Source organism: Oryzias latipes, chromosome 22 (assembly GCF_053564925.1).
Source record: "Oryzias latipes strain Hd-rR chromosome 22, Olatipes_Hd-rR_3.1".
In the NCBI taxonomy this organism is placed as follows: domain Eukaryota; kingdom Metazoa; phylum Chordata; class Actinopteri; order Beloniformes; family Adrianichthyidae; genus Oryzias; species Oryzias latipes.
In genome coordinates, this window is record NC_136258.1 from 5090244 (window position 1) to 5107807 (window position 17564).

The window sequence follows — 17564 nt, forward strand, 5'->3', positions numbered from 1 at the left end:
GTCAATGGTTTTTGTTTCCTTATTGTGGATGATCTGTTTGGATACAGAGCTGTGCAGTTCGGTATCAGCTCCATCATTTTTATGATACAGTAAATGTTAAATGAAATCATAGAATAACTAGAGAATTCTAAACACAGTCAAATGCATCCAAAGAAACTTTATTTCTTATATTCTTTTGTACAATACATACACATATTTACACGTCTGATTGCTTGTTTACTCAAATTTCTAATCAGCCAATCAGATGGCAGCAACTCTGTACATTCAGGCATGCAGACATGATCCAGACGATGAAACCGAGCATCAGTATGAGGAAGAGAGGGGATTGAAGTGACTTTGAACGTGACGTGGTTGTTGGTCCCAGACAGGCTGGTCTGAGGATTTCAGAGACTGCTGGTCTACTAGGATTTTCACCCACAACCATCTCTAGGATTTACAGAGAACGGTCCAAAAAAGAGGAAATATCCTGTGAGCAACAAGTGTGGACGGAAATGCCTTGTTGATGTCAGAGGAGAACGGCTAGACTGGTTCCAGCTGATAGAAAGACAACAGGAACTCCAAAAACCACTGGTTCTAACCGAGGTCTGCAGGAGAGCAGCTCTGAACGCACAACACTTAAGGCAGATGGGTTACAGCAGCAGAAGACCACACTGTGTGTCACCCCTGAAAGCTAAGAACAGGAATCTGAGGCTACAATTCACACAGACTCACCAAAAGTGGACAATAGAAGATTGGATTTGTTTTATTTCAAGCACTAGTTGTAGTCATTATATAAAAACTCCCACAGATTTATCAAATTCATTACAGAAATAGTTCAATAAAGTTCATAGTGTCTGTATTGATAACTGACATCTTAGGTTCTTCTATTATCAGACACGGCTGTGTTTTTTCACACACCAAACCATGTTAAGCATGAAAAGGTCATTTTTAAATAAACGTTGATTTAATTTGATTGTGCAAAACCTCAGTGCCTGTGTGGAATGACAGCGTCACTAACTCCATATTTAATGCTAAATAGAAGCTGTAAGTCCAGTGTAGTTGGGTTAAAGTAGTCATGTCTATTTAAAAAAATGTATCCACGTATGTAAAAGTTTGATGCATTATTTGAATTATACTCCCATGAATGTGAGTAAATCCAACGTATTACCAGCCACCTCCGGGCAGAAACTTGAAAGGATTTGTTTTCTTTTGAACTCATCATTTTCTTGAATGATCCACACAAATCCATCAATATTAAAGTGAGGCAGGATACTTATTCTATATTCAACTTAAAATGTTCCAGTTAAGTCTGAAGATGTTTTCAGATAGTATACCTCTGACACTACACATGCATCATCTTTACTAAAGTATACTTATACTCAATTTATTAATAAAATTATTTCTAAGAGTAATGTTTCACTTTTTTAGCAACTTCTCTCTGTGTTTTCTTGCGTTTTTCTCCTCTTGGTTATCTTTTAATTTCTTCATGTTTTTTTTTTGTTTTGTTTTTAAAATTCTCGTGTATTTAATGTTTAGTAGTTTTTGTCCACGACGATAAAACCGCTCTTTGGATCTAAGTAGGAATAAAATGGTCACACATGTTCTAAATGTCTTCTTGAACCAGGCTTCTGCGCCTTTAATGAGTTCCTCGGGATCGCCCAGCCGCTCACGTGACAGTCAGGTGCCCCCTGCACCGCGCAGGCGCACTCAGGAAGTACGGAGAAGTGAACACAAACTGTAAATTTCTCCGCGGATTCGGAGTTTTTTCCGCCCTTTTGTGGGTTTTTCGCAGGAATTATGTCTCCTCGATAAAGTTGCGGACTGCTTTAGCTCGCTTTTATTTCTGTGTCCTCGCAGTTGCTAATTGAGCTAGCAGCTAATGATTAGCTTTATTCCCCCGTAAAAACAGAAGAGAAACTTCGGGAAATTGACGCTGAGTTCGGGTTTTTCCGTGAATGGACGTTGTCTGCAGCCGACCGCCGTGACTGACCCACAGGAGGCTCACGGGGGGGTCTGTTGACTTCAGGATGCATGACGCCTACGAGTCCCTGCCCATTCTGGAAAAACTCCCCCTCCAGATCGACTGTCTCGCCGCCTGGGGTGAGTCAGCCCCCCAGGGCTTTTAGGGGCTTTTGTTTAGTGGGATGTTCTGGTCAGGGGTTCGAATCCCGACCAGGACAGTCTCCGAGTCCTCCAGCTCGATGAGCACAAACTTTCTGTTCGACAAACAGGTTTAAACTACTGTTAAGTTAAAAAAATGAAACAAACCAATGTGGACATTTAGATCTAATAAAGTTTCTTCAGTTGAAATCGTATTTTATGAGAAAACTCTTTAGTTTATAAACAAGAAAAATTGATTTTCAAAGAAAAAAACAACTAATTTTCAATCCAAGAATCATCAACTTGTGATTTAAATCAAATGGACTGAGGCAGTCATCCTCTGCTCTAAATAACTGAATACATTTGGGTCTTACAGATCGGAAATACATTTATTGTAAACATATTAAACCTCCTTTGCAGTGATTCTTTTTTAAGATCCAGCTTTAGAAACATTTAGTGTCTGAGCTCTGAGGACCAGCCGTCCAGCATTTGTTGTTGTGGAGGAGTTTTCTGTGGCTTTGGCCCGGTTTGAGCGGGTTTGTGTTCCCTCAGAGGACGGGCTGCTCGTAGGAACAAAACCAGGACATCTCCTCCTGTACCGGATCAAGAAAGATGCTGGTAGGTCGGACGCCCGCCTGTGAGCCCCTGATCCCTGCTGGAGTCCCACCGGCTTTTAAAGGAAGCTCCTCCCCTTTTTTTCCCCCCCTCAGGAACCAACCGCTTTGAAGTCACTTTGGAAAAGTCCAATAAGAACTTTTCAAAGAAGATCCAGCAGGTTTCACTTTGTGACCTAACTTTCACTTTCAATGTTTAAATGTGATTTTTGGATGTTTCTAACTGGTCTAACTTTGTGATGCTTCCAGCTTTATGTGGTCTCTCAGTACAAAATCCTGGTCAGCCTTCTGGGTAAGTTCTCTGCTGTCACAGCTCCATTCCAACACCATCAAGACATTAGACCTTAGTTCTACTCACAGTTTAGTCCTTCTGCTCATGAGCTCAACACCCGGCTCGCCTCTCTCCTGCAGAGAACAACATCCACGTTCATGACCTCCTGACCTTCCAGCAGATCACCGTGGTGTCCAAAGCCAAAGGAGCCACGCTGTTCACCTGCGACCTGCAGGTCAGTCCTTCCTTTTCACAGCGGTCTTCTAATCATCATGATGCTGTTTTTAGGCTACATTTTTTTTAAAAGGGTGTGTTTTTCTTGGATATAGATTCAGCAGAGCAGCAGGAGTTCATTAGAAATTCACCTCTGAGTTGTGGGCGGGACCTGTTGACTATATATGAGAACTGGACCGAGTGACCCCTCCCTCCTGGCGTTCCAAACAGGAAGGAGCCAGAATCCCTTAGACCTCTATAGAGAAACAAACAGCTAATCTTCTATTATTCTAATGGCCAGAATAACTATTGCTCTCATAACTTTTTTTTTTTTTACTTGTTCTTAATAATCATAATTTTTTTCAGGATATTTTTTTCTGTAGTTCAAGTTATTCCAGTTATAAACTGACCAATCAGACGCCTCAATAAAACTTGGCGGTTTTGCATCCAACGTTTGACAGATTTTTGTGTGGCCCACTCTCAAAAAGTAGGGGTGTGGCCGTCCTACCAGCTTACTCCTGATTGGTGGGAGTGGTTGCCATAGGAAGGAGGACTCAAACCGACTTGTCCCAATCACTGCTCACTTATGCCGTCTGGCTCCAACAGATGCGATAAAATGGCGGTTGAACTGGCTTCATGTCATTGGAGCCAGAAGGGAGTGTTCTCTCTGGGTGACATCACTCAGTCCAGTTCTCAGCAGCTGTCAGCGCTAAGCAACCCCGCCCCCTCTTTCCCCTCTGAGAGCTTTTGTGGCCCACCCAGCATATTTTTTCTGTCCCTTTTTTTTTCTTCTCAAACCAGCATTTTTTCGTCTGCTCCTGATTCAAAGCGATTTGAATAAAGAAATACTCAGAAAAGTTACAGGTTAATTTTCTGTATGTGTCCTCCATCATCAAAAAAATGCTACAAAAATGTCCTTTTCACTGCAGTGCTTCTGCGTGATTAAAGCACCACACATCTGAACAATCTGAATGATCTCTATTCAGATTATCTGATCAGATTACGTCTTCTGTCTGGGTAACTCACTGCAGAACAGAAATGCTTCAGACCTTCTTCCTTTTCCGTTTAAAAGAGAAATATTATTCTTCCTTTTTTCTCAAACCCGTGATGAAGCGCTTCACCGTCTGACCGCCAGACCAGCCGGTTGAAGGTCGGCTCATGTTGAGCAGTTCCGTCTCTGTGGCTCTTTCAGCTCGCCGCCTCGGGGGAGGAGCGGCTCCGAATGTGCGTGGCGGTCAAGAAGAAGCTCCAGCTGTTCTACTGGAAGGACCGGGAGTTCCACGAGCTGCAGGTGAGACCAGGTCGGCCTTGAGCGGGACCACCGAGGAGCGCTCGGCTCACGCCCGGCTTCATCTTCCAGGGAGACCTGGGCGTTCCGGACATTCCCAAATCCATGGCGTGGTGCGAAAACTCCATATGTGTGGGCTTCAAACGGGACTATTACCTCATCCGGGTACGTGGGACAGACCCATCCTCAACACCCGGCAGAGACGTCCACAGTCTGAGCCCAAGTGTCATCCGAGCAAAACGGAGGATTTTGTTGGGTTTCACTCACAAAACACGACAGTCATGAATCCAATGATCAGGTGGTGATGGTAAAAGACCATAAACATTGAAAAAGAATCTCCAGTTTTAGTGTAAAAAGTCTCAGCGATTACTGTCGTTTTTTTCTAAAACCGTTCTCTGGGTTTTGACTTCCTGAGTTAAGTTCTACCGTTTGTCTTGAGGTGTGTCCTGATGTGGTTCTGACGGATCCTTTTGGACTCCTGCTGTCTCTCCTGTCGATCAGCTCGATGGCAGAGGCTCCATCAAGGAGCTTTTCCCCACCGGGAAGCAGCTGGAGCCTCTGGTTGCCCCACTGGCTGATGGGAAAGTGGCGGTGGGTCAGGATGACCTCACTGTTGTTCTGAACGAGGAAGGAGTTTGCACGCAGAAGTGCGCCCTAAACTGGACAGATATCCCCATCGCCATGGGTAAGTAAAGGCGTTTTAGACTTTTCTTTGTTTTTTTTGATCTGCTGCCAAACCAGAGTTCTCACCACACCATCACACTCCCACTTCCATGTCTGACTGTGAAACTGTTTTTGGACACTCTCCTTCCAGAAGCATAGTCCAATAGTTTGTGTGTTCTTTTTGCATTTTCTTTCTCCTTGAACTCTCCCATTCATCCATTTATTTTAAAGTCTGTTTCTCACTGTTTGATCATGAACTTTGACCTTTATTGATCAACTAACATCAGGTTTGTTCACGTGAACGAAACTGTTAAGTGTTGAGCTCCAGTTTTCTGCGTCTCTCTGTGTTTTAGGCTGTTGATTGAGCTGAGATGAAGCTCAGTTTAGATCCTGTTCTGGTACCGGGTGGGATCACAGCTGCTGGCCAGATGTGTCTGAGCTCGGCAGGAAGCAGAAGTGAGCAGGAGGAAGTGCAGGTTTCATGCAGAAGACCAGAACGTTTCAAATCAAATCATTTTGTAGGGCAGAGAGCAGCAGCTGCGACACAAACATCGTGACCATGGAGCTGCAGCCCCCATGAATGTTCCGTTAAAGGAAAACTAAACCTTAAACTCTCACCGTCCTCCTCCCAGCAGTCAGTCCTTAGTGGTCCCTGCTGGATCCGGATGGTTCTGCTCACGTTCTGCCCCGTACCACGTTCCCGTTCACCGTCTCTGTGCTCTGAGACGTTCCGCTTCAGAAAAGCCTTGTGCTGCAGCAGCTTTTATTTCTGTTCACAGAGCACCAGCCCCCTTACATCATCGCCGTTCTTCCTCGATACGTGGAGATACGAACCGTTGAGCCGAGGCTGCTGGTGCAGAGCGTGGAGCTGCAGCGACCGCGCTTCATCACCTCGGCGGGGTGAGATGGATGAACCGTGTGGTTGTAGTACCTGATGCTTTGTTTTGGACTAACTTTAATGCCATTTTTTTTTAGAAAAGATCTTGAATGAAACCTGTAGGAATCGTGACAGTAAAACAGCCAGTAAGGGGTTCTGTTCATTAGATGGCCACATGTCAATCAGTGACCACGCCCCCATTTCAATGACTAAATCAAATATAAATCAGAATAGGATGAGAACGTGCAGACCGCCCTTACAGTTCCCATGGATAGACAGAGTAACTATAGACGGCAAAAAAGGGCCAGAACTGTGATGAAGTTGGGCCGCATAGAAGTAGCTCCTGCGGGAATGTTGGAAATCCTATGGACAGTTGGGGCTCCTGCTGGTCTTTGGGGCTCTTACGGGTCGTTGGGGCTCCTGCTGGTCGTTGGGGCTCCTGCTGGTCGTTGGGGCTCCTGCTGGTCGTTGGGGCTCCTGCTGGTCGTTGGGGCTCTTACGGGTCGTTGGGGCTCTTGCGGGTCGTTGGGGCTCCTGCGGGTCGTTGGGGCTCCTGCTGGTCGTTGGGGCTCCTGCTGGTCGTTGGGGCTCTTACGGGTCGTTGGGGCTCCTGCGGGAATGTTGGAAATCCTATGGACAGTTGGGGCTCCTGCTGGTCTTTGGGGCTCTTACGGGTCGTTGGGGCTCCTGCGGGTCGTTGGGGCTCCTGCGGGTCGTTGGGGCTCCTGGTGGTCGTTGGGGCTCCTGCTGGTCGTTGGGGCTCCTGCTGGTCGTTGGGGCTCTTACGGGTCGTTGGGGCTCTTGCGGGTCGTTGGGGCTCCTGCGGGTCGTTGGGGCTCCTGCGGGTCGTTGGGGCTCCTGCGGGTCGTTGGGGCTCCTGCTGGTCGTTGGGGCTCTTACGGGTCGTTGGGGCTCCTGCTGGTCGTTGGGGCTCCTGCTGGTCTTTGGGGCTCTTACGGGTCGTTGGAGCTCTTGCGGGTCGTTGGGGCTCCTGCGGGTCGTTGGGGCTCCTGCTGGTCGTTGGGGCTCCTGCGGGTCGTTGGGGCTCTTACGGGTCATTGGGGCTCCTGCTGGTCGTTGGGGCTCCTGCTGGTTGTTGGGGCTCTTGCGGGTCGTTGGGGCTCCTGCTGGTCGTTGGGGCTCCTGCTGGTCTTTGGGGCTCTTACGGGTCGTTGGAGCTCTTACGGGTCGTTGGGGCTCTTACGGGTCGTTGGGGCTCCTGCTGGTCGTTGGGGCTCCTGCGGGTCGTTGGGGCTCTTACGGGTCGTTGGGGCTCCTGCTGGTCGTTGGGGCTCCTGCTGGTTGTTGGGGCTCTTGCGGGTCTTTGGGGCTCTTGCGGGTCGTTGGGGTTCCTGCTGGTCGTTGGGGCTCCTGCGGGTCGTTGGGGCTCCTGCTGGTCGTTGGGGCTCCTGCTGGTCGTTGGGGCTCCTGCTGGTCGTTGGGGCTCCTGCTGGTTGTTGGGGCTCTTGCGGGTCGTTGGGGCTCTTGCGGGTCGTTGGGGCTCCTGCGGGTCGTTGGGGCTCCTGCTGGTCGTTGGGGCTCCTGCTGGTCGTTGGGGCTCCTGCGGGTCGTTGGGGCTCTTACGGGTCGTTGGGGCTCCTGCTGGTCGTTGGGGCTCCTGCTGGTTGTTGGGGCTCTTGCGGGTCTTTGGGGCTCTTGCGGGTCGTTGGGGTTCCTGCTGGTCGTTGGGGCTCCTGCGGGTCGTTGGGGCTCCTGCTGGTCGTTGGGGCTCCTGCTGGTCGTTGGGGCTCCTGCTGGTCGTTGGGGCTCTTGCGGGTCGTTGGGGCTCTTGCGGGTCGTTGGGGCTCTTGCGGGTCGTTGGGGCTCCTGCGGGTCGTTGGGGCTCCAGCTGGTCGTTGGGGCTCCAGCTGGTCGTTGGGGCTCCTGCGGGTCGTTGGGGCTCCTGCGGGTCGTTGGGGCTCCTGCTGGTCGTTGGGGCTCCTGCTGGTTGTTGGGGCTCTTGCGGGTCGTTGGGGCTCCTGCGGGTCGTTGGGGCTCCTGCTGGTTGTTGGGGCTCTTGCGGGTCGTTGGGGCTCCTGCGGGTCGTTGGGGCTCCTGCTGGTTGTTGGGGCTCTTATGGGTCGTTGGAGCTCCTTTTGACTGCTTATGTTCTTGTTGTCCTTTAGTTTACTTGAGCTAAATTTTATATTGGCATTAAAAGCTTACAGATTACACAGATATTTTGTAGCTGTACCCCAGAGTGGACCCTGTAGTGCAGGTGTCAAACTCAAGGCCTGCAGGCCAAATGTGGCCCTCCATGTCATTTTATGTGGCCCACGACAGCATAAAAGTTTGTAATCTCTTAAAATAAAAAATAAAAATTGGTGTGTATTTCTTCATATCCAGGGGGAATCTGACTTGAAATATCGGATTGGGCTTAAACACTGAGTAACAAGCAAACATATGTTTTATATGCAACTGTAATTGTCACTTTAAAAAGTTATAATAAATAAATAATTAGTTATTTAACATTAAGGAGTGGGTATATTTATTATTCACTACATTTAGTTACATGTATAAATTATATCTGGCCCTTTCAGGACAGACACTATGCTGATGTGGCCCTCAGTGAGTTTGACCCCCCCCCCTGCTGTAGTGATATGTAAACAGGCATCGAATGTTTAGGTTTTATTTTCAGTTTTAGGAATCCAATTAGTTATTTTTCTTACTATTTTGAATCCTGTTGATGTTTGTTCCTTCAGAGTAAGACTTTTCTTCGTCAGAACAGTTCTCAGCCTGTCGTTTCATCTCTTTAGACCCAACGTTGTGTATGTAGCCAGCAACCACTTCGTGTGGCGTCTGGTTCCCGTGCCGATAGCCAACCAGATCCGGCAGCTTCTTCAGGACAAGCAGTTTGAGCTGGCTCTCCAGCTGGCGGTGAGATCCCGATCCAGACATCGTATCTTCAAACAGGATGTTCCGGTTCATTCTTTGTTTCTGTTGTCGAAAGATGAAGGACGACTCTGACGGAGACAAGAAGCAGCAGATTCATCACATCCAGAATCTTTACGCCTTCAACCTGTTTTGCCAGAAAAGATTCGACGAGTCCATGCAGGTGTTTGCCAAACTCGGCACAGGTAGGATGGATGTTTGGGTCCTGGAGTGACTAGTAGAATAGCCCTTGTGCTATCTTGTGGGGTCAAAATGACCCCCCCCCCCCCCCCCTTACATTGACGTGTTCTCCCTACCATGACAAAGGTGGATAAAGGTGGAAAGATTTCATGTAATCCATGGACACCAGTGAAGATCACAAATCATTGAAGAAAAAAGGTTCAGAGCACTGTCCAGTGGGTCTAGATGACCCAACTCCCAATGTTAAAGTGTCCAGGATAGCACAAGGGTTAGAGCAGCAAAGAAAAGAGGTGATGCTGCAATGTTAGTAAAGCAGAAGCTAAAGTTTAGAGAAGAAGAGAAACTCTGAAGAACAGCACAGCTGTTCTTCAGAGTTTCTCTTCTTCTCTAAACTTTACTGACATTGGAGCATTCGCCTCTTTATCACCCCAACACCAAAAAAACGTCCCACAAAGTCAATAAACTGAAGCAAAGGCGTCTGCAGGGACCACCACGGGGGTCCAGTCTCTGCCCTCAGCTCAACCTAAAGGAGAAGAAGTTTGATGAGACAAAATCTGATATATGATGAGAGATCTTTAGCTCTGCTGCTCCAGATTCTGCTTTTCTTTGTAATCAAGCCCTGCAGCCACGCCCCACCAAACTAAAAGGAGAATTTATTTAAAAGGACAATGAAAAGTTCTTTTCTTCCTGGTGAGCCAGGACAGTTTTACACTAAACCAGTGAGTCTGCAGGCTTTAAGCACACTTCAGTCTTTGAGGGTTTATTAAATATTTTTTTAACTGATCTAACATTTTCTCGTTTACTTTTTGGGGAAATGTTTTGTTCTTGTTCTTAAAATGCTCCGTGAGGTGTGTTGTAGAAATCCTCTCCTCGTTTGGCAGATCCCACCCATGTGATCGGACTGTACCCAGAGTTACTGCCGTCTGATTACCGCCGGCAGCTGCACTACCCCAACCCGGTCCCCAGCCTTTCCGGGCCGGAGCTGGAGAAGGCTCACCTGGCTCTGATCGATTACCTCACGCAGGTGCGAATCCGTCCACCTCCTGAAAACGGCCGCGTGACACCACCCTCTGACATCCCAACCTCTCTGCTGCAGAAACGAAGTCACCTGGTCAAGCAGCTGAACGACTCCGACCCGTCCACCACGTCGCCGCTCATGGAGGGCACGCCCACCATCAAAAGCCGCAAAAAGCTGCTGCAGATCATTGACACCACCCTACTGAAGTGTTACTTGCATGTGAGGGACACGTCTTTGGTTCACAGTTGACCTGAGATGAGTCATTTTAAGGCTACCGGCCCTAACTGTTGGGAGAAGCTCCGCCCCCAACACCCCCCACCCCACCATTATCCACACACACACAAACATACAGATCCATGCTTACGCTGCTTGGTACAAACAGAAATGTGAAACATTTTGATTTGATTTGATTTGAAATGGTTTATTTCAAGCAATCAAATAGGAGTAATACACACAAAAGCAATATAATCATCAGTTATACATTCATACAGTAACTAATCAAACTTAGGATAATTAGACATAATTAATAAAAATTGCTTGAAAGGGAGTGGAAAGAAGCGAACTTATATAATCCCACCCCGTTATACTATAACCATTTTATTACATGATTTATCAATATCCGGTTCCTAGGTTTTATCAGACAGAATTAATAATCATAAGGTATCAATAAAGCAGATGCCAAAGATGAAATTACTTAAGTACTACGTCAAAAATAACTTTAGAAATCAACATGGCAAATGCAGCATCTGAAATATATGCAAATTATGTTACTTTTAAAAGTCATTCATATGCTTTAAAACATAATACTATACCAGTAAAATAGACACAACACTGTTTCAGGAGTTTTCATAGCAAAATTTCATCAAGTATCAAAAGTTAAAAACATGTGCAAAATTATGCTACATTAGGAAAGATTTTTGAATCATTTTATCAATTTTATTCATACGCACAAACTTAATAGTAACTAAAAAATAAACTGCATCCACTGCAGAGCCTGTCGGCCACTATTGTCTTTCACAGGCAGAGGCGGGGGGATGAACTCTTGCTGTTGCGCAACAAAACACACAAGAATTGCATCAAAAAATGTTGACATTACCCCCCATGCTGCTCCTCACTGCCCCCTGTGGCCCGGCCGAGTCACTGCAGTCTGAGATTTTGACCCTAAACACTGTAGATGTAGCTGGCGAGTGACACCTGAATAACACACCATCTTTGACTCCTCAACCGAGCAGCTGATTCAGGCGCAGACAAACGCAGCTTTACATTTCAGACACTTTATGTTAGTATTGTGTCGTGTGACGATGCAAAGCTGCTTTTTCTGCAGCAGGAGCAGCTGATTGATTGTGGAAACACTTCACTGACGCAAAGCGAATCCGCTTTACGGCTTTAGAATCCGCTGGAATCACGTGAAGTAAACGGTTGTAGATTTACGGCAGTGGAAAGGGTAGAAACACTGCAGCTAAAGCTTCGCTGTCAAAGGGATAAACAGGAGGCATTTTGGAAAACCATTTGCTTTGAATGGAAAAGATTTGTGAAGAAATGAGTCATTTTTTAAATTGTGCTTTTAAACCAATGAAGAATGTTGTAGGAGAATCTCAGCGCCGATGATGACGAAAATAAACCTTTGATGTTGTCCTTCCTCGCTTAGACCAACGTGGCCCTCGTCTCCCCCCTGCTGCGCTTGGAGAACAACCACTGCCACATCGAGGAGAGCGAGTACATCCTGAAGAAGGCGCACAAGTACAGCGAGCTGATCATTCTGTACGAGAAGAAGGGCCTGCACCGGAAAGGTCAGAGCGCCGCTGGAAGCCGCTTCTCCTGTCTGGAGTTGGTTTCTCTGCGTCACTGAGGCAACGAAGGGAGGAGTCATGAGGGAGGCAGACAGACGCAGGAAAAGGGTTAAAAACCCGAGTTCCTCCTCCTCCAGACCCTCAGTGCTCCACAGAGAACGTGCAGCGATGTTTAGATGTGACAGAGTCTCAAAACCTGCAGAGCAGACGTGATTGGCTGGATCCGACACAGAAACGCCACTGCAGATGTGCAGTTTGTCCTGCGTTCATGCAGATGTGTTGTAGACTCATTAAAGAGAAAAGAAGGAGCTGAATGTAAAGAGTGTAGATCCAGATGTTTGATCAGCATCTGGATGCAGATCAGACTCTGATCGTGTTCTTGGTGACACATTGACTCTCAGGTCTGCATCTTTCTTTTTGGTGAAGTCCAAATCTTCCCTGCTTCTGTATAAATGGCTGACATGGAGCCGGCTGTTGCAGTCTCTGCAGGCAGGGGGCGCTGTAGTCCAATCACAGACCGGAATCAGAGGTTTTTCCTCCAATCAGGCTTGAGGCTCCGCTTCTTCCGGATGGTTGCAGGAGTGTCCACAGAACAACCTGCTGCCAAGGCAACGTTGATGAAGCTCAACTGTGACGTTTGGAGTGACATTTGTCCCCCCCCCCCATGTTCTCTCTGGCAGCTCTGCAGGTTCTTCTGGACCAGTCCACCAAGGCCAACTCCCCCCTGAAGGGCCACGAGCGCACCGTGCAGTACCTGCAGAGGCTGGGTGACTTTCTGACTCTAACACCTTAACTGAATCATTTGAAACTCTATGTGACTCATTAACCCCGCCCCCATTCGCCACAGGGGTGGAGAACCTGGGCATCGTCTTTGAGTTTTCTCCATGGGTGCTGAAACTTTCACCAGAAGACGGCCTGAAGGTGCGTCTCCACGTTTCTTCTCTGCAGCTCGTTTTCAGATTAGGCCACGCCTCCACGTTTCTGCTCCTCTGCAGCTCGTTTTCAGATTAGGCCACGCCTCCTCGTTTCTGCCCCTCAGATTTTCACAGAGGATCTCCCTGAGGTGGAGGCTCTGCCCCGTGACAAGGTGCTGCAGTTCCTGAAGGAGGGCTTCGAGGAGCTGGCCATCCCGTACCTGGAGCACATCATCCACGTGTGGGAGGAGCAGGGCCCCCGCTTCCACAACGTGCTGATCCAGCTGTACCTGGGGAGGGTCCAGAGCCTCATGAAGCAGTACCTGAACTCTCTGCCTGAAGGTTTGTTTGCCGTCAGAACAAGCAGCTGCGCCTCCATCTTCACTGTGACTGACCCCCACCTCCCCACCACCCCCACCCCCACCGCTACAGGGGTTCCTGTGCTGCCTGCGGGGCAGGAGTCGGGGCAGCTGGGGGAATTCCGGAGCAAACTGCTCTCCTTTCTGGAGGTTTCGTCCAGCTACGAGCCCACCAGCCTGATCAGTGACTTCCCCTTTGACGGTATGTACCGTGTGCGCGTGTGCATATGCTCATGCGTGTGCACGAGCAGCAGCTTCAGAGTCACCAGGTCAGAACTTTGCCTCTCAGGGCTGCTGGAGGAGCGGGCGCTCCTGCTGGGCCGCATGGGGAAGCACGAGCAGGCGCTCTTCATCTACGTGCACGTCCTGAAAGACACGTGCACGGCAGAGGAGTGAGTTCACAGCTACACAAACACAAACCGTCCATCTATAGTAAAAAAAGTCCATTTTCCTCTTCATCGTCCTCTTCCTCCTCACAGGTACTGCCAGCGGCATTACAACAGACAGGTGGAGGCAGACAGAGACGTGCGCGTTGCTCCTCATGTTGAAAATGGATCAGAAGTTCAGATTTTGGGGCTTTCTTTCTTCATCTTTGTTGTTTCCCTGCAGGTGTACCTGTCCCTGCTGCGCATGTACCTGTCCCCCCCCGACGCCCACTGCCTGGGACCCATCAAGATGGAGCTGTCGGAGCCTCAGGCCAACCTGCAGGCGGCGCTGCAGGTCCTGGAGCTGCACCACAGCAAGCTGGACACCACCAAGGTATCAGAAGATGACAAAACAGAAACGCTGCATCATGATTGAGTCGTCACGGCAACGTGATTGGTCCGCAATCATCTTCTCAGGCCATCAACCTGCTGCCAGCGAACACGCAGATCCGAGAGATCCGGGTTTTCCTGGAGAGCGTCCTGGAGGAGAAGGCTCAGAGGAAACGCTGCAACCAGGTTCTGAAGAGCCTGCTGCAGGCCGAGTTCCTGCGGGTGAGTCCGGCCCGCGCCTCGCTCCAAAGTCGGTTTGGAAAGGACCACGGAGTTTTAGGGCAACGGTGGGGAAAACAATTCTGGAGGAGAATTTTTGTTTTGTTTTTGTTCCTCACTTACAGGAAAAAAAGTCAAAATGTCCAAAATAGATTTAACCCGCTGCAGCAAAGTTGTCTGTTTATTGGAGCCCAGCTTTAAGGTGAAAGATGGCGACAGTTTAGTCGGTGGAGCCGGCTTTCCGGGGTTCGGTTTCGGTAAAGCGGAGTTTCATATGTGAAATAAGGAGCTCAGAGACACGTTTGGGTGTAGAGGACCGCTGCAGATTTTATTCTCCTTTACATTCACAAAGTTCATTTGTCACCTCACCTGAACCTGTCATCCGAACATCCATGCGGAAGTAGACAGCGTTCCATACGCCCCCTCCTCCAGATGAAACGTCCCGGTTTAGCATAAAACAATACAGAGGAATGAAAATAGTCTGTTATTTTAGCGTTAGAACGTTGAAAATGCCAAAAAGTGCTCCTCCTCAGACGGAAGCGTCACACAAACGTAGAGACCTGGGGCCTCATTTATAAAACTTTGCGTAGGATTTGCGTCAGAAGTGGCGTACGGATGAAACATAGGATGTGCGTACGCACAGAAATATTCGGAGTTATAAAACCGTGCGCACGCACATCCTACGCATCTTTCCCTTAATAAATCACAACCAATTCTAAATGCAGCGCAGCTTTTTGCGGCTTCATGACACGCCCATAGTTGCCCATAAATAGTCCGTGAAACGCCCACAAATTAATATTCATGGCTTGCAAAATCATGGCAAACACCGAGAGGAAATGAAAAAAACGTAACTTCACTCAATGTGAAGTAGAAGTTATCGTTGGCGAGGTGGAAAAGAGGAGAAAAGTGTTGTTTGGAGGGAACAGTGTGGGCATTACTAATGCCGTAAAGGCACGTGAGTGGCAGACGGTGGCAGACGCCGAAAATGCTGTAGCCTCACAACCTCGGACCGTGGCCGAAATAAAAAAGAAATGGTCGGACATCAAAGTCGAGGCAAAAAAACGTCTGGCGCTGCATCGCCAGAGTGTCTCTGCCACTCCAGATCTTTGGAGGAGGAAGAAAGGATTCAAGCGAACATCTGCAGGGATACCGACGTCTTCATCAACGGCTGCAGAGATCCTGCAAACTACCCATCAATAAATAAAACATTAATAAATCGTAAATCAAACAAATGAGCTTCCAGACATTTGAACGTTATCAATAAACATTCAGCTCAGTCTGTTGAGTCTCTTGCTGCTCTGCACGCTCACTACGACTTTTATCTCGTAAATCTACTGGTTTTTTGTTGTTTTGTTTTGTGGTGGGCCTTAAACTCAGCCGTAGGAAAAGCTTTGTGGAACATCACGTTTTGTTGTTTTCAGGTGCAGGAGGAGCGGATCTTCCACCAGCAGGTCAAATGTGTCATCACAGAAGAGAAGATCTGCAGAGTGTGCAAGAAGAAGATCGGGAACAGGTGAAGAATCGTCTCTACGGCTTGTAGGTCTCTGCAGAGGCGGAGTCTGTGGCCCAGCACCGTCATGGCCGCACTCGCGTGATTAAAGAAAGAACCGTTTTCTTCCTTTGTAACCGTGAAAGACCCACCTCCAGTCTTCTTCCGATCTATTTTCAAAGCGTTCCCAATAATTATGATGTTTTTAGGATAAATCAAAAAACCGGCGTCGTTTTCTAGGACATAATTTCTGCAGAGCGGCAGGAATTCATTAGAATGTCACCTCTTAAATTGTGGGGGGGATTATTTCCCATCATCCCTTTGTTTAGACAGTCTCCTGCTAGCTTACAGCTTCTCAAGCTAACATTACCGGTACGATAAAAATGGCGAGAAATATCCAGCCGTTCAGTTTGGATCCCGATTCCAGCTTCATGGATCTGCATGGATGCATCTGAATGGGGCGGAGCTTATAACGCTAATTGAAGTTCGTACGAAAAAACTACACTTTTTTTTTGTCTGCTCCTGATTCACCACGATTTAAAGAAATACTCAAACACAATAATAATCTTTATAAATGTGGTCCATTATGATAGAAATACAAGAACATGTTCAAAACACATTTTTTATCAAGTGGGTCTGGTTTTCATGTCCTTTGTTCTCTCGTCTGGCGTGATGACATCACTCTTTGTTTCCTTCAGTGCCTTTGCCAGGTATCCTAACGGCGTGGTCGTTCACTATTTCTGCTGCAAAGATCGAAGCGCCTGTCCCACTGAGCAGTGAAGCCCGCCGTCGAAGTGGACTCCAGCCACGCTCCACCTCCAGGAGAACGGCGGCGGAACAAGCTGGACGACCACGCTTCTCCTCACGTCCTTTTCTTCACGCTCTCACGCCTGAGTTCATTTCAACGCTCAAGTCACTGTCAGAGGAACTGTTGCATTCTCAGCTTTTATTTTGAAACTGGAAGTCCTTTGTGGAAAGTGAAGTGGACCCCAGATGGATGACAGGAAGTGTATTTATTTTGAAATTCAGAAGGACTTTATGAAAAAGAAAAGTGAAGATGAACTTGATTAAAAAATAAACTGGACAGAGCTTTTTTATTTTTCCTCAAACTTTTGGAGCCGAGCTTCTCTAACGTCTGCAGCTTTTCCCCGCTGAGGTCAACAGTTCAGAAATCAAATGGAAGGAGCCGGATTTCAAAATAAATCAATGAAACCATCAATAGGACTTTCTCACATCCTTTATTCATAGATGAGCTTAGAGATTTAGGTTTTGGAATAACGGACCTTTAGTAAATGTTTTTACAAGGGATTCATGGGAAATTTTTGTTAGCCAATCAGTTTGACCTTTAACCCTTGTGCTATCTTAGATGACCCCCCCCCACACTTACACTGACGTGTTCTCCCTACCATGACAAAGGTGGATAAAGGTGGAAAGATTTCATGTAATCCATGGACACCAGTGAAGATCACAAATCATTAAAGAAAAAAGGTTCAGAGCACTGTCTAGTGGGTCTAGATGACCCCAAGTGCCTAGGATAGCACAAGGGTTAACATGTCATTTATTCTGGAAAGATCAACCTTCATGGAGAACTTTGTTCTTCAACCACAAGCGTTTTCTCTGAATTTTCGTCTTCAGCACCTTTCGTCGTCATGCGTTCAGCTGCTTTGACTGCTCTGCTCTGAAACTTTCAGCTGCTGCAGGATTTTCCAGCTTCTTTCATGGAAAAAGCGTCCTACCTTTAATAAAAAGAACTTCCGGCTTTCACCAGATCTGCAGACTCTGGACTTCTTTGCTGTAACCCTTGTTATATCCTTGGCACTTTAACATTGGGAGTTGGGTCATCTAGACCCACTAGACAGTGCTCTGAACCTTTTTTCTTCAATGATTTGTGATCTTCACTGGTGTCCATGGATTACATGAAATCTTTCCACCTTCATCATGGT

At 47.6% G+C, this 17564-nt stretch overlaps 1 protein-coding gene across 1 annotated transcript; it reads left to right on the plus strand.

The window, feature by feature from the left end:
- The first annotated feature begins 1578 nt into the window (after positions 1 to 1578).
- Positions 1579 to 16840, plus strand: vps39 (VPS39 subunit of HOPS complex). The gene is made up of 24 exons (XM_004082749.5): positions 1579 to 2079; positions 2632 to 2697; positions 2790 to 2854; positions 2943 to 2985; positions 3105 to 3199; positions 4370 to 4468; positions 4538 to 4630; positions 4967 to 5150; positions 5908 to 6028; positions 8762 to 8882; positions 8956 to 9082; positions 9959 to 10101; positions 10174 to 10314; positions 11744 to 11885; positions 12566 to 12652; positions 12733 to 12806; positions 12925 to 13141; positions 13232 to 13360; positions 13448 to 13550; positions 13638 to 13683; positions 13768 to 13917; positions 14001 to 14135; positions 15554 to 15645; positions 16320 to 16840. Exons 1-24 carry the CDS (start codon positions 2007 to 2009, stop codon positions 16399 to 16401), a joined length of 2628 nt encoding a protein of 875 aa, XP_004082797.1. The 5' UTR covers positions 1579 to 2006; the 3' UTR covers positions 16402 to 16840.
- Positions 16841 to 17564: the final 724 nt, after the last annotated feature.

Excerpts from the sequence above, each read along its gene's own strand:
- vps39 (XM_004082749.5), top strand. The coding sequence starts at position 2,007 with ATGCATGACGCCTACGAGTCCCTGCCCATTCTGGAAAAACTCCCCCTC. Across the intron at positions 6,029-8,761 it reads CGCTTCATCACCTCGGCGGG|ACCCAACGTTGTGTATGTAG; the intron begins GTGAGATGGATG and ends TCATCTCTTTAG. Across the intron at positions 13,361-13,447 it reads CAGTGACTTCCCCTTTGACG|GGCTGCTGGAGGAGCGGGCG; the intron begins GTATGTACCGTG and ends TTTGCCTCTCAG.